Raw genomic sequence first — 21,430 nt, 5'->3', positions numbered from 1 at the left:
CCGGGATATGAATATCTGTGTAACGAAGATAGGCTGTGTATCTTTGTGTAAATTAAAGTGCATTAGGTATTTTTTTGTGTGTTTGTCGGTGCAAGTGATGGTGTTAGCACACTAGACATCTCACTAAAGTGAGTGTAATCCATGGTGTCTGTGGTCCAGACCAGAGTCTATGGGCTTGGTTTCAGGCATTGTTTATCTGGTGGTCATGATTGCTTTTCAGCGGTTCTACATAGCACAAAATTTCACGAACTCTTTTTCGCAAAGTCCCTTGGTGCGTTGTGAGTTCAAGTTAGTGATTCCTAACCCTAGGGTTAATACTGTTTCAAGTTTTTTGGTTTGGTCGTGACTTGCTTTGTTGCTTTGCAGTCCCTTCAAGAGTTCAATGCTGCCCTTGCTTCTATTTGCTTCATGCTTTTTTTAGGGTTTGTGGATGATGTTCTTGACATCCCCTGGCGCATGTAAGTTGCTCTCTTCTACAAGTGCTTTTCTAATGCAATATCACTATGGCTGCATTTTAGACTTTTTTTTACTTACAAGTTTTCTCCACATCTGGTACAGAAAATTATTTTTGCCGTCATCTGCAGCTCTGCTTTTAGTGATGGCATACTCTGGGGGAACAACCATTCTTATACCAAAACCATTCAGTATGTGGCTTGGGATTACACTTTTGGATTTAGGTAAGCAGTTGTAAAAAAAAAAAGACAAGAAAGTTATGCATCAGTTTACATGCTGTTTTGGTCATCTTCATTTTTCATGCACTAGCACTTTTCTTGAGATAAGGTGAGCTGGTATTAAGACTGGATTGTTACTGAAGGTAACAATTTCGCAGTATATCTGCAGGAAGTTTAATCTTGATTTGTTGTCTTGCTTTATCATGCACAGGGTGGATTTACAAGCTATGTGTTGGATTTCTGGTGGTTTTTTGCACCAACGCTGTGAATATCTTTGCTGGCATAAATGGCCTGGAAGCTGGCCAGACTGTAGTCATTGCATGTTCGGTAAGCCTGTTTTCAAGTATACTTTCTATTCATTAAGCCAAATACCGATTTGAGGGCGGCAAAAACTAAAGGACTGATTGTGAAGCTTTACTGCAGGTCCTCACATATAATTTGATAAACATTGTGTCAGCTTCAGTTGACCATCGTACAGACCAGCAGCTAGCCCATATATTCTCCGTTTATCTTACTCAGCCATTGGTTGCTGTATCTCTTGGTCTACTCTCATACAATTGGTTAGTTCCCTTGGGTTTGTCCTGAATGTCATTTGATGAGTTGTTATTAGAGCTACTCTTATGGTGTTTGCTGGCAGGTATCCCTCATCTGTTTTTGTGGGAGACTCCTTCACATATTTTGCAGGGATGACTATGGCTGTTGTGGCCATATTCGGTCATTTTAGGTCGGGTCCTCTCTTTTGCATGTATAGTTCAGAGTGACTGGTATAATTATCTTCATGAGATTCTAATTTCGGTTGATCTCTTTGAGTGTATTGCAGTGAGACGTTGGTATTTTTGATGTTGCCACAGGTGTTGAACTTCGTCTACTCTTTACCTCAGGTAACTTTCTCTACATTGAATTTAGCACCATAATTGCTACCATTGTTTTATGTGACCCACTAATTTACGGTACGAATGTTAACAGCTTCTGAAAATAGTGCCATGCCCAAGACATAGGCTGCCCAGGTACCCATTCTATTGAATATAATCTTTTCAATCTATTTGTTTATGTATGGTGCCAAGAAATCTCCTCAAAGATTTGTGTTATTTGAATGAAAATTTTTCTTTGATTGTTCTTGCTTTTTTCTGCTGTTATAGGAATCAAGTAGACAGTTGTTTGTGTAGACCTCTGATCTAAAATAGCTAACCTGAGTTTGCACAATGTGGAAGGCACCAATTTCTTGTCTGGATAAGAGAAGTTTTAATGTCTAGAATTGAACATAGAGTCTATCAAGTTGAGACTTCATAGAGACAGCAAATGACTGCTGTTTTCATTCCCAGTAACATGCTGCTATGGTTATGAAACACATCTATCTGCAGGTTACCTTTAGATAGCTTTCAGATGTTGGCCATAATATAAATGCGGTAACAGCCATTACAAGGTTATTGCCATATGACAGGATCCCAAAAATAGCAAGGAAGAAGTTCCTAGTTATTCTGAATTCCACAACCAGTCAACAGCATCTCAAATCTTAAAAATGAAGGGCTGATGGTATGGGGACAGTAATTTTTTTATATGAAAATGTGACTAGGAAAGTGGGAATGCCTTTATGTATAAACCTCTACTTGGGCCCTGATGAGATAGTGGCTTATAGGCATGATGAAGTTGACAACTGAAGCTTTACTTGTAGCCTGAAATTTCCACAACAACGTAAATGCATCACCAATTATTGAGCACAAGATTGTGCATTATTACTGCAACAAGTTAATGCAGCAGTGTACACCCCCTTTTCTAATACTCTAGATCCCCATCCCTTGTGTGGCAGGTAAATGCTATTACAGCCATGAGTAGTGCAAACCAGGGCAAGTTTGATCTCTTTTTTTTTGGGAAACTGATACTGTTTGCCAGGGACCTGTTTCCTAACAGTAATCACATCCCCAAGTAACAATAAGTTTGTTTGAATAGTCTCTCCTGGCCATTGATCAGTTGCCATAGTTTATAGAAGGTCTAGGAACTTTAGCTGGAGGTGCTTTATCTTGGAAGGGTCAGCATAAGATAAGCCTTTTGTAAAGGTAAAGTGGGCGCAGCCTGAGTGAAGCAAAAACGCAGCTGATGTGCAGTCGTCTGCTGGAGGAGAAATATGTGCGGCAACCTGCAAGATAGGCAGTGCAGCGCCTGGCTGAAGAAGTACACAGCTGCCTGTGGAATAGGCAGCCTGCGCAGCATACAGGTGACTGGATGAGCAGCAGCGCAGCAGTCTTGTACAATTCGCTGCCTGATTATATTGATACACAGCAGCCTGGGAAGGAGAAGAAACGCCGCATGAATTGAGGCAGCCGCCTGTAGGGAAACATGCGCAAGAGAGATGGTCACCGGCGGTTGATCTCCACGAAGATGGTGGAAGCGAATCACCGGGTGATGACTACGCTGGAGGAGAAGGCTTTTTTTTATAAAATTTAAAGTGGAGTAAAACCCTTTGATTTGGCTGGCTCCCCACGTTTGCATGTGGGTGGCCAGTTCCAAGGTGGGTTGGGTAGGTGACCCACCCATCCACACACACACTTTAAGTGGGGCTCCCCACCTTGGCCCCTAAGTGGGTGCCCACTTTTAAGTGAGTGTGAGCATATAACCTTATAAATCAAAAGGTTAGAAATAAGAGTATTAAACTAACATGTTCAATATACTTACCACCTGTTCACATGCACCAAAACTTGTCAGAAGACAGAGCAGACTTCACGACTCACTGGCAGGCGTCCCCGCTCAGTAAGTGACACGTCAAGCAAGCAAACACAAAAATACAAGTCATGCGAAAACAGTTTCAAACATGCAAAACATGTGTGCATGTGCAAATAGTAACATGGACATATCTCCCGTTCATGGAACAAAATATCTGCCGGCACAAAAATGGCACGACGTAAAACATAAAAACCTGGTCTTCCTATGGAGTGACAGTCCCATAGGTAAGACAGTTCCAGGCACGAGCCTCCCTATGAAGTGACAGTCCTATAGGTAAGACACGGCACAAATACTGGATCTTCCATGGCGTGACAATCCCATGGGTCGAACACAGTCCATGTCATACACGGGTCTCCCGTCCATACGACACCATCCTGCTAACACACGGGTGGCACCGGTCTGGCTCCCGTCCATGTCAGCAACATACTGGCCTCTTCACATGAGACACCGACCTGGCCTCAAGTGAACGAGACTCAAAATCTGGAGATGGACCAAATGGTCGGCCAATTGGTGACACTTTTTCATTATTGATGAAATGGATGAAGCCGATATAATAGGAATAGATTTCCCTTTAAGCTTTACATCCAAAATGTGCTCTTTTCCTCTATGAGTCAAAGTAATCTTCTAGTTGTACGTATCCACCAGCGCATATACTCTATGGCACCATGGCATGCCCAACAAAACATCACACCCATTAAGTGGCATGATATAGAATTCGTCACTGTCCACATAACCCTGCATATGAAGCCTCAGCTTTCCAATAATAGGGGTAATGGGTTCCGCATACCTAGGACAAGCCATATTAGCCTCATACAAAGACCCCATCTCCTTTGCACGGATCCCCAATCTGCCAGCCAAATCTGGTGGGATAAAGTTGGTTCTAGCACATGTGTCAAAGAAAATCAAAGCATTCTGATCTCTAACTTTGCCCCATGCTGTGCACAACTCAGTCTCCTCACTACCTAGCTGTTTCCCAACAAGATTAGGAACTAATCCTACAGAAGGCTTTTCTTTCTTAGACTTGGGCTCCCCTTTAGTGTCAGAGTTCTTATTTGACTTACGCTTGGGACAATTGAAAGACATATGTCCCTCTTCGGTACAGAAAAAGCATTTCTTGGCATCCAACAAAGCCTGCTTCTCCTCAAGAGTTTTCTTGGGCATTGGTAACATCTCACGCCGCTTCTCTGCAGGCATTGTTGCATCTCGAGATGCATGCCCTGACTTTTGAGTTTTCTTGCTAGTGCTTTTGGTGCCCTTAAATCCAGTTGAAACCCTAGTGAGTAACGCATTTGCCGTCACGACATTCTCTATCATCTGCGACATTTGTTACTGGGGTCTTAATGCAATAGTCACGCACTTCCTTGGGCAACCCACAACAATACTTCTCAACCTGCTCAGACAGTGGCACTGCATGATAAGAAGTAACTGGGAGTAGAGCTGCCCAAAGCTTCTTGTTAGAGTCTTCCAGATTTTCACACTTTGATGCATCCAACTTATGCCATGCTTGCCATTACGTCCACATCAAATGTAGATGTGAGCCACACGGAAGAGAACACCTGTTTAAATTGTACCCAAGTAGATGGTGCTATGCCTTGCAAAAGAAGAGTGGACCACCACTGCAATGCATTGTCCTTGAGAAAGTCGCGGCTTTTCTCACTTTCAAGGACTCCGTGTAATTTCCACTAGATTAGCAGCATCAAACTGTTGTAAAAAGGTAAGAGCCTTGAGCTTGTCTTTGGCCCTGTCAAATTTCACCGTAGCTCCCCCTTCCTTATAATCCTTTGCCTTACCCATAGGTGTCAGATTATTGTAAGGAAGTGGCTTCACAAGATTGCTACTCCCTGCATTCATGCCCATACTAGGGTCAACATTGCTAGTTCCCACACCTTGCATACCATGCAATCCTACTGATCCTCCTATGTTTCCAAACATGCCACTATGCATACCGGGCTGCATGCCCCCATACATGTTTCCTTGCATTCCGGGATGCATGTCCCCATACATATTTCCTTGCATTTCGGGCTGCATACCACCATACATGTTGCCTTGCATACCAGGCTGAAAACTAGCTCCAAAATTCCCTTGCATTCCCATGCCTCCTTGAGGATAACCCCCAGTCATAGATTGGAACACGGAACCACCGCCAAAATAGCCTGGATGCATCGATTGCTGCGGAATAGGTGGCTGCCTGAAAAAAGAATTCTGTGGGTTTGCACCATAAGTGTTCTGCATGTTGGAAAACTGTCCAAAAGTAGGATCTTGGGGGAAGGCATCGCTATTGCCTTGAGGTGGGTTCCTAGAAAGCACCTTCTTCTTCTTCTTCTTAGGCTCAGAAGGGGCCCTCATAAAGTCAACAAACTTCTCACTTTGCATGAGTTGCATGAGCACATCCATGCCCCTGCCAAAAGGGCTTTGAATTGGGCATCATCTTCCTCTTTACTTGGCATATCTTTTGGTTGTGTTACATCCTCATAATGTGCATCTTGTGTAGCCTGTTCTCCAGCAAGTACATCCTTGGATTCAGTCCTCTCAGAGTGGTCTCCTGCTCTTCCTCATCATCATAGTCTAGTCATAGTCATTCTCATAGTCTGACATCTTGTTGAAATTTTCAGCAACGACTTTCCTCAAGACAACCACGAGCTCACCCCCTTAGGAAAGTTGGTGATGGTCCCGGCAACGGAAGCTTGAAACCAGCCTCTGGTAGAAACCAAAGTGCGGTAGACTAGCAGTCACCCAAACATAGTTGTAATCCAGCAAATAAGACAGATAAAAGGGAGCTAGAGTGCTCCTACACAAAAAGAACCGCGACACCTGTTGGCCCCAAAACTTGGCGCCCCTTTTAGTATTTCTTTATTCACATTCAATGGAAGAGTTTAACTGAATACATCATGACTACTGATGGCTTATACATATGCATGTCCAAACTGCCAATCCTTTGGACCTCTTAGCATAGAGGTTTCACATAGCCCTGTGCCCCAAAACACCACACTGTTATTCACCTCTAATCAGCCAAGATAGTACATCCACGAGACCTTGAATACGCATCTGATTGGCCCATGCACATAGCCAAAAACACAGCCGTACATCAGTTCGTAGACTCTTCCAAAAACATGCTAAATATACTCCTGTTTCTGCCCTCTTAGGCTGCAAATCCCTCCTCTCACAAGGGACCAGGAGTAGCACTCCCGAACAACCCACGAGCCGGAAGGAAGAAGAGCTTTAACTTGTGTGCATCTGACATTGCCCACAAGCCTGTAAAAAGGGATAGAGAGAGAAACAATAGTTGGCTGTCCCTGCATGGTAACAGTCAAGCGCCTTCCTGTTGCTCTTGCTGTTCACTGTCTTCCACGAGAGAGAGAGAGAGAGAGAGAGAGAGAGAGAGAGAGAAATGAAAATGAAATGAAATGATATATTAACGTCTTCAAAAGGCCAAAATGACCTATGAGACCAAAAAGGTTACAACAATTGGTGGATATGATACAATGTCTGTGTAAGAAAAGCTAAGACAACTAAACAACTAATTGAAACTGAAACAACAACTATGAGGAAAAGTAAGGTACTAGGAGCTCCTAATGGATAACATCTGGGAAGGAAAACTCCAGCAACAAAGGTAAGCATCATATACATCACTATCCAAAGATGTCTCTCATCGGTCGATGGCGGATATCCTTAATGTCCTCCATGGTGAGTACTGGACGTCTCCCATGCCGTGCTAGTATGGTCCTGATCCTCTGTTGTAGTCTCCGCCGGTGTCGAGATGAGCCTCTCATCGTGGGGCGCTTGGACCGCCCCAGCTCTATAGCCCGATCAATCAGTGTACCTTTGGTGCGGCTATACTCTGGGGCTAGCTGCAATGCCTGCTGGCCTGACTGCTCAATCTCTGGTCGAAAGAACTCTGTAATCTGCCTCTGTAGGTGTCTCTCCCTCTTTGATCCCCTCCCTCTCAAGAGACCCTCTCTATGTCTATGCGGCTCCAGCAAGTATAATCCGAGGCATCTCTGATCCTGGTATCTCATGACTCTGGAAAGTGGTCTGAAACCCTCTCTGAACAGGCAGTGAAAATGGCCTCGTATCTCATAATATATTGGACAGTGACATATGTAATGTAACTCTGTCTCTGGCTCCATCTGGCACAACTGGCTAATCCTGGCCTCAGCTGGTACTCCTTTGAATCTGCTAGTCTCAATCTCTAGCTGAGAGAGAGAGAAGTTGGGAAAACCTGCTTGCTGTCCAGTGCTATCTGCAGGTCTACCTCAGTAGCCCAGCCCGTCAGCCTCCCCAAATCGTGAAAGAGAGAACTGTGAGTGCTGCCCGACCAGCCTTCCAGCCTGTTGCAAAGAGGGAAGAACCTGTGTGTGCTGTGTGCTGCAGCCCGACTGTGTGCCTAGAGATTGAGAAAATCAGCCGGCGTCGCTACCCATCCAGCCAATCTGCTTTTCCACGATCCCCAGCACCTGAGTGAGCAGTCCAGCCGCCAGCTCCTTCCAAAAACGTAAGTAGAAGCACACACGTATCCAGCAGCCCGATTCTCCACAAAAAAATTTCTACGCCAAAAATAACGTGGGATCTCCCAAATAGGCCACGATGTTCCAAAAAAAAGATTCATTTGTTTTAAAGGTTTTTAACCCTTTGTTCCCTCTAAACATTTATCCCCCCCCCCACATGGGGTAATAAAAAGAACCCTTCATAAGTGTCCCCAAGTGTGAACATATAACCAATGTCTTGCACACTTGTGTCCTGCACATTGTCCACCAGCACAAATTCACAGGGTTGTGACAGTATACCTACTCTCGTGCTCGGATAGAGTGGCGACACATGGAGGACAGGATCCGCCTACTTGGCGCACCTTTGCCCCATGACTGATTGTGATTATTCCCCATCAAAACCAAGGCCCAAGACTCTTCGAGTGGAGGGCAGTTCCAATAGTTCCCCCCCCCCCACCATAGAGATGATATGCAGATAGCCTCGTGGAAGAGTTAGGGTTTAGGGGGCCTTAGTGCTTTCAGAGGCGAGGAGTCCTCAGAGGAGAGCTTCATAGAGCTACAGTTGGGGGACCCATCGACATTCTTTCCCTCCAAGAGCACCATCTTTCCGAGGGGCGTACCCACCATTGCAGGAAGATTTTACTAGGCAGGAGCCGCCCTTTTTGGTCTCCTCTTTCGGCCCTTGGGGGATGCAGGGAGGAGTTTGTATTTCTGTCAGTGAGCAGCTCTTGCCGACAGAGACAAGCTCATGTGTCGTTGTCTCTGGGCAAGCAAGGTATGTTGAGTGCACATGGAAGGTTTTGGAAGATTCCATCCACGAAATCTACAGCCACAATGCTAGCGGTTTACGTTTTGAAGAGCTCTATAGGCGAGTCCCACGTCTCGTCTTTTGCTTTCTTTCCTCAGTTTTTGTGCCCTTCTTCGTATATATTTTTAGTACACAGTGGGTCTCCATTATGATCGGAGAGGAGTGCGTGAGCTTTCTCAATGTTTATGCCCCGAATGCCACAGCGGGTACAGTCTGTCAAGCCCTTCCTCAGGTTGACTTTTGATGCATGGGTGGAGACTTTAACACGATCGCGTCAGCAGAGGACTGATCCTGGCACTTAGGGGATAGGACCCTTGGCATCTACCACAGTCTGGGCACAGTCCCGGGAGCATGTGCTTGTCGTGATCCAATAGGAGGAGCACTAGCCCCAACCTCTCTTGACTTTACAGGTTTTGTGTGGATGAGTGGGCTTGCGGTCGCAAGGGCATGATCGGCATCTTAGCGGGTACTACTTTTTCTAATCACGACCTAGTTATTATGTCCTTAGAGGACTGCTGGAGGCAGAACATGCATGCGAGCACTAGGATCTCGGACAGCCTCATACAGGACCCCAAGATCTCCAACAAGATAGAGCAGATATGGGCGGGACTGGATTTTATCTCAGGCTTTGCCGCGTGCACCTCGGGATATGGGCCTTGGTGAGATCAACAATTTTTTGTAGGAGGCAGCACATAGCAGATTGGAGGGATTTCATGAACAGGAGAGAAGCATGAGGAGGGTCTTGCTTCTCTCCAGCAGCTTCAAGAGGTTTCCCCCATAGCTGTGGATTGAGAGTGAGCTTGATGCCGCCCATACAAAGATCATATCCATCAAGGAGATGAGGGTGGAGTACAAGTACCATCCCTGAGCTTCCTTTTGGACCCAAACCGGCAATAGAGTCATGGGGACTTCTTTGAGATAGCAGGCCCCCATAGGCGGAGAGATTGTATTCGCAGGTTGCATGGCCAGGATGGAGCTATTGTTTTTGACCCCCCCCCTCCCCCCCTCCCCCCAATGTGAGCCATCGCCACTAATTTTTTTCGATCCCTCATGGGTGTCCCCATAGTTGTTATGAGGCGTGCCTCTAACGGTTCGAGGCGTTCGAGGCCCGATCGAGGCGTACAATTGCCTGATCGAGGCATCCACAATTTTTATTATTATTTATTTATTAATTATTATTATTATTATTATTATTTTTTGCTGGTTTGAGTCTTTAGACGGGGGCTTTAAGGGCCCAAGGCAGCCCCTCTCACACATACTCTCTCTCTCCCTCCCTCCCTTAAGCCTTTGTCAAGACCCAAAGTTCAAAGTTCAAACTTCAAACACACTAGGATGATGATGTTTTTTATACCCACTTTTGGAGTTCTCTCTATATACTCTACCGGTTCATTTCAGTTCATTTTAGTTTACTTTGTACCCTTGAATCTTGATGATGTATCCAGATGATGAGGATAGATTATTTTGGTCTCATAGGTCATTTTGGTCTTTTGTAGACGTTTAATACAGCTTTCTTTCTTTCACACACACTCTCTCTCTCCCTCTCGTACACACCCTCTCTCTCCCTCCCTCAAGGCTCATACATACACACTCTAGTCTCTCTCTCTCTCTCTCAACTTTCACTATATATATTATATCTATCTATCACCACACACACACACACACACACACACACACACACACACACACACATATATATATGTATGTATATAACAAACGCCTCTAACACGCCTCTAACATCTCTAAAAAATACGAGTCTTTCGAGGCGCGTACCATACCCACCTCGTACCAAACGCCTTTGACGCCTCTAACAACCTTGGGTGTCCCATTATCCCCACAGGTGATGGACGCGTGCAAGAGAGTCTGGTGGCACACGAGAGAGGTGGTTCCCTGCACTCTATGGTCCTTATTGACTCCCTTCATAGCAGAGGAGTTGGTGAAGGCACTAACAGCTTTCCCTAGGGGGCGGACGGGCTTCCAATTTCCTTCTTTCTTCACCACTGGGATCTCATGGAAGGTGGCCTTTGATTAGCCTTCAATGAGATTATGATCATAGGTGCCTTGCCAAAGAGGCTTTCAGAGGGTTTGATACACTTGATTTCTGAGGAGGGTGGTGATAAATTGGAGATCCAGCAGTGGAGACCCATCACTCTTCTTGGGACTTCCTACAAGATCTTGGCCAAGGCCATTGGCCGGAGACTTCAGCCTTTCCTCCCTGACTTGATCCATAACACTCAGATAGGTTTTGTTCTGGATTGGAGCATTCTAGACAACATCTTCACCTTTTGGGAGGCGATAGCTTTGGCCAGGATATGGCAGCAGGACCTCATTGTGCTCCTCCTAGACTTTGAGAAAGTTTATGATAGGGTTGATTGGGAGGGTACGATGCACCAGATGGGGTTCCCAGTGGAGTGGATCGGTGGTATTTCAGGACTTTATACTGAGTCTCTCACAGTCAGGTTCTCATTCATGGAGCCCGAGGCGATAGATTCCCCCTTTCTTGCTCGGTCCAGCAGGGCTGTACATTGGCACCTTACCTTTTCCTATTTGTTGCCGAGGCCATGAGCAGTTTCCTCTCAGCTTTGGAAACTGGGCTTCTGGGATGCGTCTCCTCCTCCGTATTTAGGAGGAGCTGTTGGACTTAGAGTTTGCAGATGACATAGCAACGTACCTATCTGGAGATGTGGGGAATCTCCAAAGATTTGTTGAGGTGATCGAGATCTTTTGTCGCGCATCAGGAGTGCAAATCAACTGGCACAAATCGTGTGGTTTTTGGGTAGGCTTTGCACTCACCTTGACTTGGCGCCCAGTTGAGGCTTTCTAGTGGATCTCGAGGGGCACTCGAGTCCGCTATCCGGGATGCCAAGTGGGCATCGATATCTGTCTGGAGCAGCAGCTCCCCCTCTTCTTTTGAGCGTTCGGAAGAAGCTTTTGTACTGGAGCTCTACAATGCTCTCCTTAGCTGGTCGAGTGGTGGTGGCGAACCAGGTCCTTCTTGCCACTGAGTAGTACATTACTTCTTGTTGGACCTTCTATCGAGCATGCATTGGTTAAGTACATCGGTTGATTTGAAATTTCTTGTGGCAGTGATGGGAGGCTTGCCTGGGACAAGGTGGCGTGGAGACTAGAGAGAGATTATTTAGGCATGACGCAGAGGGAGCCTAGGCATCATTGACCCTGCCATTCAAAGCTGCACCTCGTTGGGTAAACTGATTGTTAGAGGACTCGTGCTCGGTGGCGAGCCTTGGAAGAACTTCCTCGTCTCCCGAACGTCAGTCTGTACCTTGAGCCTAGGGTGGTCCTAGCCGCACAGCACTAGATGGATCTTCACAGAGATGCGGGCCTGCGGATTTAGCCCTGCTTTTGAGGACAGATTTGCAACTAGCCTACTTCGTGCTTGGGATCACCTTAGGTAATTAGCTCCGACAGCCTTAGAGGAGCGCCTTCGATAGCCCTTGATTTGGAACCCCTTGATCCGTTTACCTAGTGGCCATATGTTGGGGGCCCGACCTCGTGTGTAATGGGAAGCGTTGAGCATAGGACCTGCCAGGTCCCTTGCAGATTGGCTTGCACACAGGCAGTTGCCCTCGAAGGCTCAGGAGAAAGGCCTAGCAGGGGTTCGGGGTAGAGACAGATTCAATCTCAATATCGACTCTGCTATTACCTGGGAGTGGTTGACACCTATCTCAGACCTGACCCCCCCACAGTGGCTAGGTGTGTTTACTAGGCATGATAATCTCTTGGCAGTCCATGGCGCGGTTGGGACGTGGTTGGCCATTGGTGATTGACCAGCAGCTTGTTCGAGGTGCAGCCACCCATAGGAGTCTCAACAACGACACTGCCTTTGGGATTGCCCGAAGGCTCAGTAGGTTTGGTAACGGATTGTCATGTGCACAGTGGGTATCTACCGTGTGCTATACGCATGCAAGACTAGTTTCGAGGCTTGGGGAAGCTTGGAACTAGGCAGGCTGATTGACGAGCTGAGTTAGGGATATACTAACGGGCGGGCACCCAAGTATGGACGGGCGGGCGGCCAAGTGTGGACGCCCGATGACCGGCCAAGAGCCTATAAAAGGGTGGCCAAGGTTAGTTATTGGAATATAGAGAGTCTCGCGAGTTTGTGAGAGCTCTATGGTCTTGGAGCCTGGATCTAGTGCAGACGTGCACCTGCTTTATGCAGCCGAGGCCGGCAGCAATCTCGAGGCCCGCGAGGGCAGCTTCGTGGCGGTATGGGACGTCGCGAGGAGGAGATTGGTCGGTACGTCATCCTAGTTAGCTCAGCTCGTGGCTCGGTGGGGACAGCCAAGACTGTGGGCTTGCCCACAGCTGTCATGGTTGGGAGGTGAGTCAGGCCTGCACCCCCTTGCTTGTTTGTTCGTTTGTTTGCAGGATTCGAGTTTCGAACCAAGATCGATCACGAGGGGATCCGTGGGGATTTGACAGTGGTATCAGAGCATACCTCGTGAACGAGCAAGTTGGTAGGTAGAGAAGAAGAGGTCGAAGTACGGTATGTGTTAAAAAGCTTGCTGTTTTTTCTGTGCATACTGCAGATTTCAGTTTTGTATGTGTTTTTTCTTCATCAAAGAAACCCATGTTGCTGATGGGAGATAGTAGGTTTAATAGGGTTGATTGCTTTTGCAAAGAAGAGGTGAATTATTGTGCATACGCATGAACTGCAGGGAGAGAAAACAGAAAAAAAAGAAGAAGAAAAAAGCATGTTGATTTTCGTTGCTTTTTGTTGAACGAGAGAGAGAGAGAGAGGAGAACATCGCGTGCTGTGGTATGCGCAGGGTACCGCTGGCTGAGACTTGTGCGCTGGCAGGTTCTGTACGCAGGCAGGCTGTCAGGCTTTGTACGCAGGCAGCTTGTATACGCAGGCAGCCAGCCATGTAACCAGGCGGCCAGGCCTACCCCCAGGCGGCCAGCAGCTTACGCAGCGCCTAGGCCAGGCGGGCTGGTGCCCAGGCCAGGCCTACGTAGTCGCTTAGGCCAGGCGGGCAGGCAACAATGGCCAAGACCACCTGTGCGCACAGGCGGCGCCGGCTGGAAAGCAAACTCCTGCAGCGCAGGTTGACGTCAGCAGCAGCAGCACGTATGAAACGCAGGCACCAGCACGTGACGTCAGCAGTCCATGTTGGCAACCGCCGGCTAATCCAGGCGCCAGGAGGGATGCGAAGAAAAAAGAAAAAAAAAACACGTAAGAAAGCAACGTTTTTTTTATGCTTTCGTTTTTGTTTTTTTTTTTTTAGGGGAGGTTAAAATTTTAAATTTTAAAAGAAACCCCCCTCTCTAAGGTTTCCAAAGGTGTCTATTTTTTTAAGAAAACCGAATATATATATCCATATATATATATATATTAATAAATATATATATATATATATATTTATTCAAGAAAAAAAAAAGAAAAAAAAACACAAAAGCTAAAGTAAAAGCTAAGCATAGCTTTTCGAGATTTTTTTTGGCTTTTGGGAAACCTTTATAAACCCCCTCACGTGGGCTTCTTGCCACACATCTCTCGAGTTCTCAAGTTTTCAAGCTCTCAAGCTCTCGAGTTCGCTCGCACTTTTATTGTGCAAAGACCAAATTTTCTCTCCACGTACCCTCTTCAAGATGTCGACCCAAGAATCAGAGTTGGAGCCCCTCGTGGAACGCGAAGGCTTGCCGGCTACGAAAGGCACTGATGCCGATCTTTTTGACGAGTTTGTGTCAAAATCAGATTTCCAAGAGTTCAAAGTAGCTCTCGAAGCTTCTTCGGCGGAACGTCAGGCACAAATCGCAGCCCAGATGCAGGCTTTGCAGAACTCCATCGCTCTATTGACCACTACCCTCTCTACTTTCTCGGGAATAGATACCTTGGCTTCAGCTTTAGGCCCCAATATTACTCCGGAACCGTTCGGGGGCGAGCAAAAGCAGAGAACCAAGGAGATCGTGGACACTTGGCTGCATAAGTGGCAAGTTCACTTTCAGTTTCATCCATATGATGATGGAAAGAAGATACAGTTAGCAGCAGGTTTCCTGTCCGGCAAAGCTTTGCTTTGGTGGAAGGAACTGAACCCAAAGCCAACGACTTGGGCACAATTCGAAGACATTTTCAAGAAAGAATTCCTCAAGAAAGAGGATGATTACGATGTTGTTGCCCGGTTTTCAGCTTTGACCATGACCGCAGCACCTCACTTATGAGGTCTATCTCCAGAAATTTCGTGACTTGCAGATGAAGGCTACAAAGATGGATCCCACTACTCTGTTGGGGTTTTTCGTAGCTGGTTTACCCGACTCGTACCGATTACAGGTTAAAAATAATAAATGTAAAACTTTGGACGAGGCCATTCATTCAGCTCGTATCTATGATGATACGATGGTCTCTTCCAAGTCCAAACCCGTTACCGAGCAGGGGAACAAGCATAAAAGAAAGTTCTCCGCACCTATGGCTAACACGAATGAAGGCAAGTCTTCGGACCAACCTTCGAAGAATACAAGTTCGACACCAGCGAAGAAGAAACGACTCCTTAGGGCTTTGAAGCTCAAAAAGGAAGGACGTTGTTTTATCTGCGAAGAAAAAGGACACATGCGTAACGAGTGCCCGAAGCAAAAGGGTACCAAGTCAAACGCAGGACCCAAGCCAAAGGCAGCTAACCAGTTGTCTTTGACAGGTACGTCAATTACTGTACTTTCTCGCCCTAGTACTTGTTCTGATTGTCTGTTCAATTCTAAGGTATTTGGCATACATGATCTTCTCCGAGTTTATGGAGAAGTGAATGGCCATAAAATTCACATTCTTTTATGTTGGTATTAGGAGTGAATTAACAAAACTAAGGAGGATCAAACATGGTTATAGTCATGGTTAGGTCATGATTAGAACCATGATTAAGAGTGGATTAGGAGACACTAATGAGACATAGCTTGGGCATTATCATGGAAATACACGAGTTCTTTCTTCATTAGCAAAGGCCTCTTATATAGGCAAGTAGTACATGACCACATGACATCACCTATGATGTCTTACAACCATAAGAGGCCATCTCCCCCATGTGGGTATGCCATCTCCCCCATGTGGGTATGCCATAAATGAGCAATATTCCCTCTAGGCTATTTTTGATGTAGGCGCCCTTTTGAGGATGTGGCTTGAGTAAAGAAGTCAAGGTTATATAGCCCCTTTCAACCATTGAATGGATTTGGGTGATATATCCAACAAACCCTCCTTCAACCAAATCCATGACAATGCTACCTTTATGATGGCAATTCTAGGTTCTAGTTACAACATACAAAAACTAGTTATGATGACCATGCTGGTGCCCGTAGGTCTTATTCCAGTTAGGTTTACAATGCTAGCAATGATGGATGATGCTAGAATACCATAGTAAAGCTTACAATGAGATAGTTATGTTTAGGATGGAGAGGTTTTTAAACATGGTATGGGCTATCCCTTGATTTTACTCAAAAGGCCCAATCTTCTTCGATAAAATTGGCCTCTTCGGAGGCCTCTTCTTGCAGCTCTTCTTTGTCTTGACTTGCGAGAAATGCCTTTTGTGCCTTTTGTTTGAAGAAACAATTTTCTTCAATATGATTGTCCTTGCCGCAGAATCCACAAGTCTTCTTCTTTCCTTTTGTGTCGATGAAGTTCTTCTTCTTGAAGTGTGACTTGTTGTTGGAGAAGTATGCCTCTTCCATTATCCCTAGATTCTCTTGCTTCTTCTTGTACTCCTCAAGGAGTGCAGCTTCAATGGCCTCTAAAGTAGGATCCGGAAGATTCATGAGAGTTGACACTAAGTGCCCATATTCATCATAAGGCATGCTTTTCAATAAAACTGCAATGGCATCTTCCTCATCTATTGGTGCTCATATTGTTGCAAGTTGTGACATTAGGCTTTTCATATAATTAAGATGAGTAGGTAAAGACTCAAAAGCTTTCTTTTCAAGTTTAAAGAATTGGATTTTCAGCCCTATCTTGGAATGCTTCCCTTTTGCCCCAAATAATTTCTCTAAGATTTCCCATGCTTCAGCTGAGTTGTTTGCATTAGAGATATGATGTATGTAGTTGTCACTTAGACCTAATGCAATTATGGCAAAAGCTTTCTCATCCCTAGGTAACCATCCTTGTTCACCATCTCTAGTGGTAGGTTTTTTCTCCTTTCCACTAGCAACTCCCCACAGACCTTTCTTCATGAGAATAAATCTTACTCTAACTTGCCAGGTATGAAAGCCTATCCCATTAAACTTATCAACATGAAATGAGGATGTAGACATGATGATAAAGCAAGGTCTTACCACTTGAGTATCCCTCAAGGGCAGTGTCTAATGCTTTTACAAGATTAGATACCTTCACCAAATAGATGGAGGTTATTTATGAAAAATTCAGACCAATCATGCCCTCCTAAAACATTGTTTGCTCTTGAGTTGTAGACATTGTTTCTTACCCGTCTCCTCGGCTTTCTGCTTTTCTTCTTAGGCCTCAAATGTTGAATATTTGATGATTCAGCATCAGATGGTTCAGTCATTGTGATTCAAAAAATGATGTAAACAATATCATCATCACAATATAGTAATATCATCAAGTATATGGTGACCAATGTGATAATGCTTTCAAAACAACTTCCAAAAATTGGGTCACTTGGAGTACTTGAATGAGATAGAAGCCTAAGTCTAAACACCAAATGCCTTTAGCACCTTCAATAGCAATGACTTGAGGCCAGATTAAGCACTAATTACTAGTGATTAAGTGAGTTAATCATCCATGCTTTAACTGTTACCAAATGAGCTTTCTGAGATTATGTCAGACCTGAAGCCACCAAACCACTAAACCATTCAAGAAACTGACTGCACAGGCGTGTTTGCAGCTATTGAAAACCCCCAAAGCCAAGGCGAATTAGTGAATCTTGCACTGGTTCAATCGGTGGACTGATTTCCCCCAAAAAAACTGGCGCCGGTTTCGTCTGCAATGCTGGCGTGTCTGCGCAAAATCCGCCTAATTCCACCGAGCTGCAGCTTCTTTATGATGTTGAGAATGCACAGCTTGAATCCCGTACGAGTTCGTGGAGGCGACTGTGAGCTGTGGATGCTCCAAGGCAGCCCTATATTTCAGGCTATGAAATAGGAAGGGATAAGCTTATGATTAAGCTAATTAATCACTAATGATGAGGCAAATGAGAGGGATGAGGTTGTATTAACGTGGCTCTGATACCAAATGTTGGTATTAGGAGTGAATTAACAAAACTAAGGAGGATCAAACATGGTTATAGTCATGGTTAGGTCATGATTAGAACCATGATTAAGAGTGGATTAGGAGACACTAATGAGACATAGCTTGGGCATTATCATGGAAATACACGAGTTCTTTCTTCATTAGCAAAGGCCTCTTATATAGGCAAGTAGTACATGACCACATGACATCACCTATGATGTCTTACAACCATAAGAGGCCATCTCCCCCATGTGGGTATGCCATAAATGAGCAATATTCCCTCTAGGCTATTTTTGATGTAGGCGCCCTTTTGAGGATGTGGCTTGAGTAAAGAAGTCAAGGTTATATAGCCCCTTTCAACCATTGAATGGATTTGGGTGATATATCCAACATTTTAGACCCTGGCAGTTCGCATAACTTTGTTAACTACAAACTTGTGCAGAAATTGAGTCTTGACACGACACTCAGCGACCATACCTATGAGGTACGTCTACCTGCGGGCAGACAAGTTTGGGATCGCAAGGTCGAGATGCTTCCAATCCAGATTCAGGACTACAAAGATACTCTGGAATGCTATGTCATGCATCTGGAAAATGTAGACTTGTTATTAGGGATTGAGTGGTTTAAGACTCTTGATGTCCAGATAGATTGGTCTAGTCATATTTTTTCTTTTCAGCATAGGGACACCAAGTATAGTATTTTAGGTGATTGTATCCATCCCTCTCAGGGACCTCTTGTAAATACAATTGATTTTGGAAATATAATGGATTCTTCTTTGTATACCGCTTTCCATTGTGTATTGATTCCACTTTCTTCTTTTCTCATCCCTTCCATGGATGTGAATGAATTAAGTGTGTTTGAAAGCAAAGAATTACAGAAGATACTTGATTCGTTTCAAGATGTATTTCCTAAGGAACTGCCATCGGGTTTACCACCTGAACGGGCAGTAGATCATCGTATTGACTTGATCCCTGGTGCTCATCCTGTGAGTATTCCACCTTATAGGATGAGCCAAGCTGAGGAAGATGAGTTGGCTAAACAACTCGAAGATTATTTGAGGATGGGCCAGATCCGTCCAAGTAAATCACCTTGGGGTGCACCTGTGTTGCTTAGGAGAAAGAAGGACAATACTTGGAGAATGTGTATAGATTACAAAAGATTGAACAAGCTGACAATTAAGAACCGTTATCCTCTCCCTAGATCAGATGACCTAATTGACCGGTTAGCAGGAGCGAAATATTTCACGAAGATAGATTTGCGTACTGGCTATCACCAGATACGTATTCATGAAAGGCATGTCGAAAGAACCGCCTTTCGGACTAGGTATGGCCATTACGAGTTTCTCGTATTACCTTTTGGGTTAACCAATGCTCCAGCCACTTTCCAGCAAATGATGAACGATCTTTTTCGTGAACATTTGGGAAAATTTGTGGTGGTGTTGCTGGATGATATTTTGATTTATAGTCGTACTCTTGAGGATCATGTCAGACACCTCACGATTGTCTTATCTATTTTAAGACAGAATCGACTATATGCTAAATTGAGTAAATGTGAGTTCTTTATGACCGACATCATTTACTTGGGACACAAGATCACTAGAGATGGATTGAGCATTGACTATGACCGAGTTCAGAAGGTTTTGGACTGGCCCATACCACGAACAGTGAAACAACTTCGTTCTTTTCTCGGTTTTGTTGTTTTTCTTAGAAAATCTGTACGGGAGTACTCTCAGCTCACACTACCGATGACCGACTTATTGAAAGGTCGTGGACGTAAGTCCAATCAGCCTATCACTTGGAATAACGATTTGGATATGGCCTTCAGACTTTTGAAAGATAAAGTCAAGGAAGCACCTATCTTAGCATTGCCTGATCCTAGTCGGCCTTATGTTCTTGAAACTGATGCCAGTGACTATGCTATCGGGGCTGCTTTATTTCAAGATGGTAGACCGGTTGCTTTTGAAAGTAAAAAGCTAGACGACACTCAATCTCGTTGGCCAACCCTTGAAGGAGCTTTATGCTGTGATTCATGCTCTCAAGGTTTGGAGACATTATTTATATGGCTCCAAGTTTGTGGTATTGACTGATCATCAGTCAATCAAGTATGTGTGTGATGCGGATGATTTGAGAGGAAGGAAAGCTCGTTGGGCAGAGTTAATGCAAGATTTTGATTTTGAGATCCGTTATCGGAAAGGGTCTATGAATAATATTGCAGATGCGCTTAGTCGAATTAGAGAGGTGAATTCTTTGTCGTTCACCGAGATTTCTACTGACTTATTTCAGTCATTGAGAGGGCTTTGCAGGACTGATAGTTATTTTGGTCCATTTTGGCAGAAGATCCAGGACGGGAGCTCATTGATTGACCAAGACTCGATGACTGCGCAGTCTACCATTCAGGCTGCAGGAGGTCAGTGGATGATTCGGAATGGTTTACTATTCCGTAATGACAAAATTTGTGTACCACAGATCCCGGACATTAGGTCCAAGATTTTGAGGGAGTGTCACGACGCCCCTTCTGCTGGACACCCTGGGGTACACAGGACACTATCATTAGTGAAACACACTTTTTATTGGCCGAAGATGAAAGGGTATGTAGAAGATTATGTTCTCAAGTGTCAGATTTGTCAGGCAAATAAAGCTGAACGCTTTAGACAGGCTGGGTTGTTGCATCCTTTGCAAATCCCAGGTAATAAATGGGAAAGTATTTCCATGGATTTTATTACCGGATTGCCACGAACACATCAAGGCCACGATTCTATTTGGGTTGTGGTAGATCGCTTGACAAAGATGGCTAGATTTTTACCGACCCGGAAGACTATTACAGCTACGCAATTAGCTCGGCAGTTTATCGAGCAATTGTTTAGACTGTACGGGTTACCGCAGGACATAGTCAGTGACAGGGACTCTAAGTTTACGAGTGACTTTTGGAAACTTGTTTTCGAGAAGTTGGAAACAACTTTGAATTTGAGTTCCTCTGATCATCCTCAATCTGATGGCCAGACTGAAAGAGTGAATCAGATTTTGGAGGATATGCTTCGAGCATATGTATCCAAAAGACAAAGTTCATGGGAGGATTATCTTCCTATGTTAGAATTTGCATACAACAGTACTAAGCATACGAGTACAGGGTTTAGTCCTTTCATGCTTATGTACGGTTTTCAACCAAGATCACCTGTTACAGTAGGATTCTCAGGACTTCAGCATGATGCAGCACGTAATTTTTTGCAAGATATGCAGGAAATGTTACAAGTTGCAAAGGAATCTATTAGAAGTGCTCAAGACCGAGACAGGTTTTATTCTAATAGACATCGTTCACCTAGAGAGTTCTCTGAAGGAACGATGGTGTATTTGCGAGTTCCGAAAGATTCCGAGACTTTACGGACAGGTAGATCTCCGAAATTATCTCCTAGATACTGTGGACCATTTCGTGTTACACGACGGATTGGTTCGGTTGCATATGAATTGGATTTGCCTTCTCATGTGAAAGTTCATCCTGTATTTCATGTCAGTAGACTTAAGGAAGTACTGGGTGGAGCAGATCAGTTAGTTACTCCTCAAGAAATTATAGATGTCCA

At 44.8% G+C, this 21,430-nt stretch overlaps 1 protein-coding gene across 1 annotated transcript in view; it reads left to right on the top strand.

Moving 5' to 3' along the window:
- Positions 1 to 21,430, top strand: part of LOC147607485 (uncharacterized) — a 52,269-nt gene that overhangs the window by 860 nt on the left and 29,979 nt on the right. Inside the window, exons 2-9 of the mRNA XM_086790590.1 lie at positions 160 to 271; positions 367 to 458; positions 559 to 677; positions 883 to 998; positions 1,095 to 1,231; positions 1,309 to 1,395; positions 1,492 to 1,552; positions 1,638 to 1,678. Of these exons, the coding sequence (XP_086646716.1) occupies positions 160 to 271; positions 367 to 458; positions 559 to 677; positions 883 to 998; positions 1,095 to 1,231; positions 1,309 to 1,395; positions 1,492 to 1,552; positions 1,638 to 1,678 (765 nt within the window). The remainder of the gene's footprint in view (positions 1 to 159; positions 272 to 366; positions 459 to 558; positions 678 to 882; positions 999 to 1,094; positions 1,232 to 1,308; positions 1,396 to 1,491; positions 1,553 to 1,637; positions 1,679 to 21,430) is intronic.

The sequence above is a fragment of the Cibotium barometz genome, chromosome 55 (genome assembly GCF_041138505.1).
Source record: "Cibotium barometz isolate CiBa-2024 chromosome 55, ASM4113850v1, whole genome shotgun sequence".
NCBI lineage: Eukaryota > Viridiplantae > Streptophyta > Polypodiopsida > Cyatheales > Cibotiaceae > Cibotium > Cibotium barometz.
The sequence above is the reverse complement of the archived record's forward strand: the minus strand, read 5'-3'. Positions and strand labels throughout refer to the sequence as shown.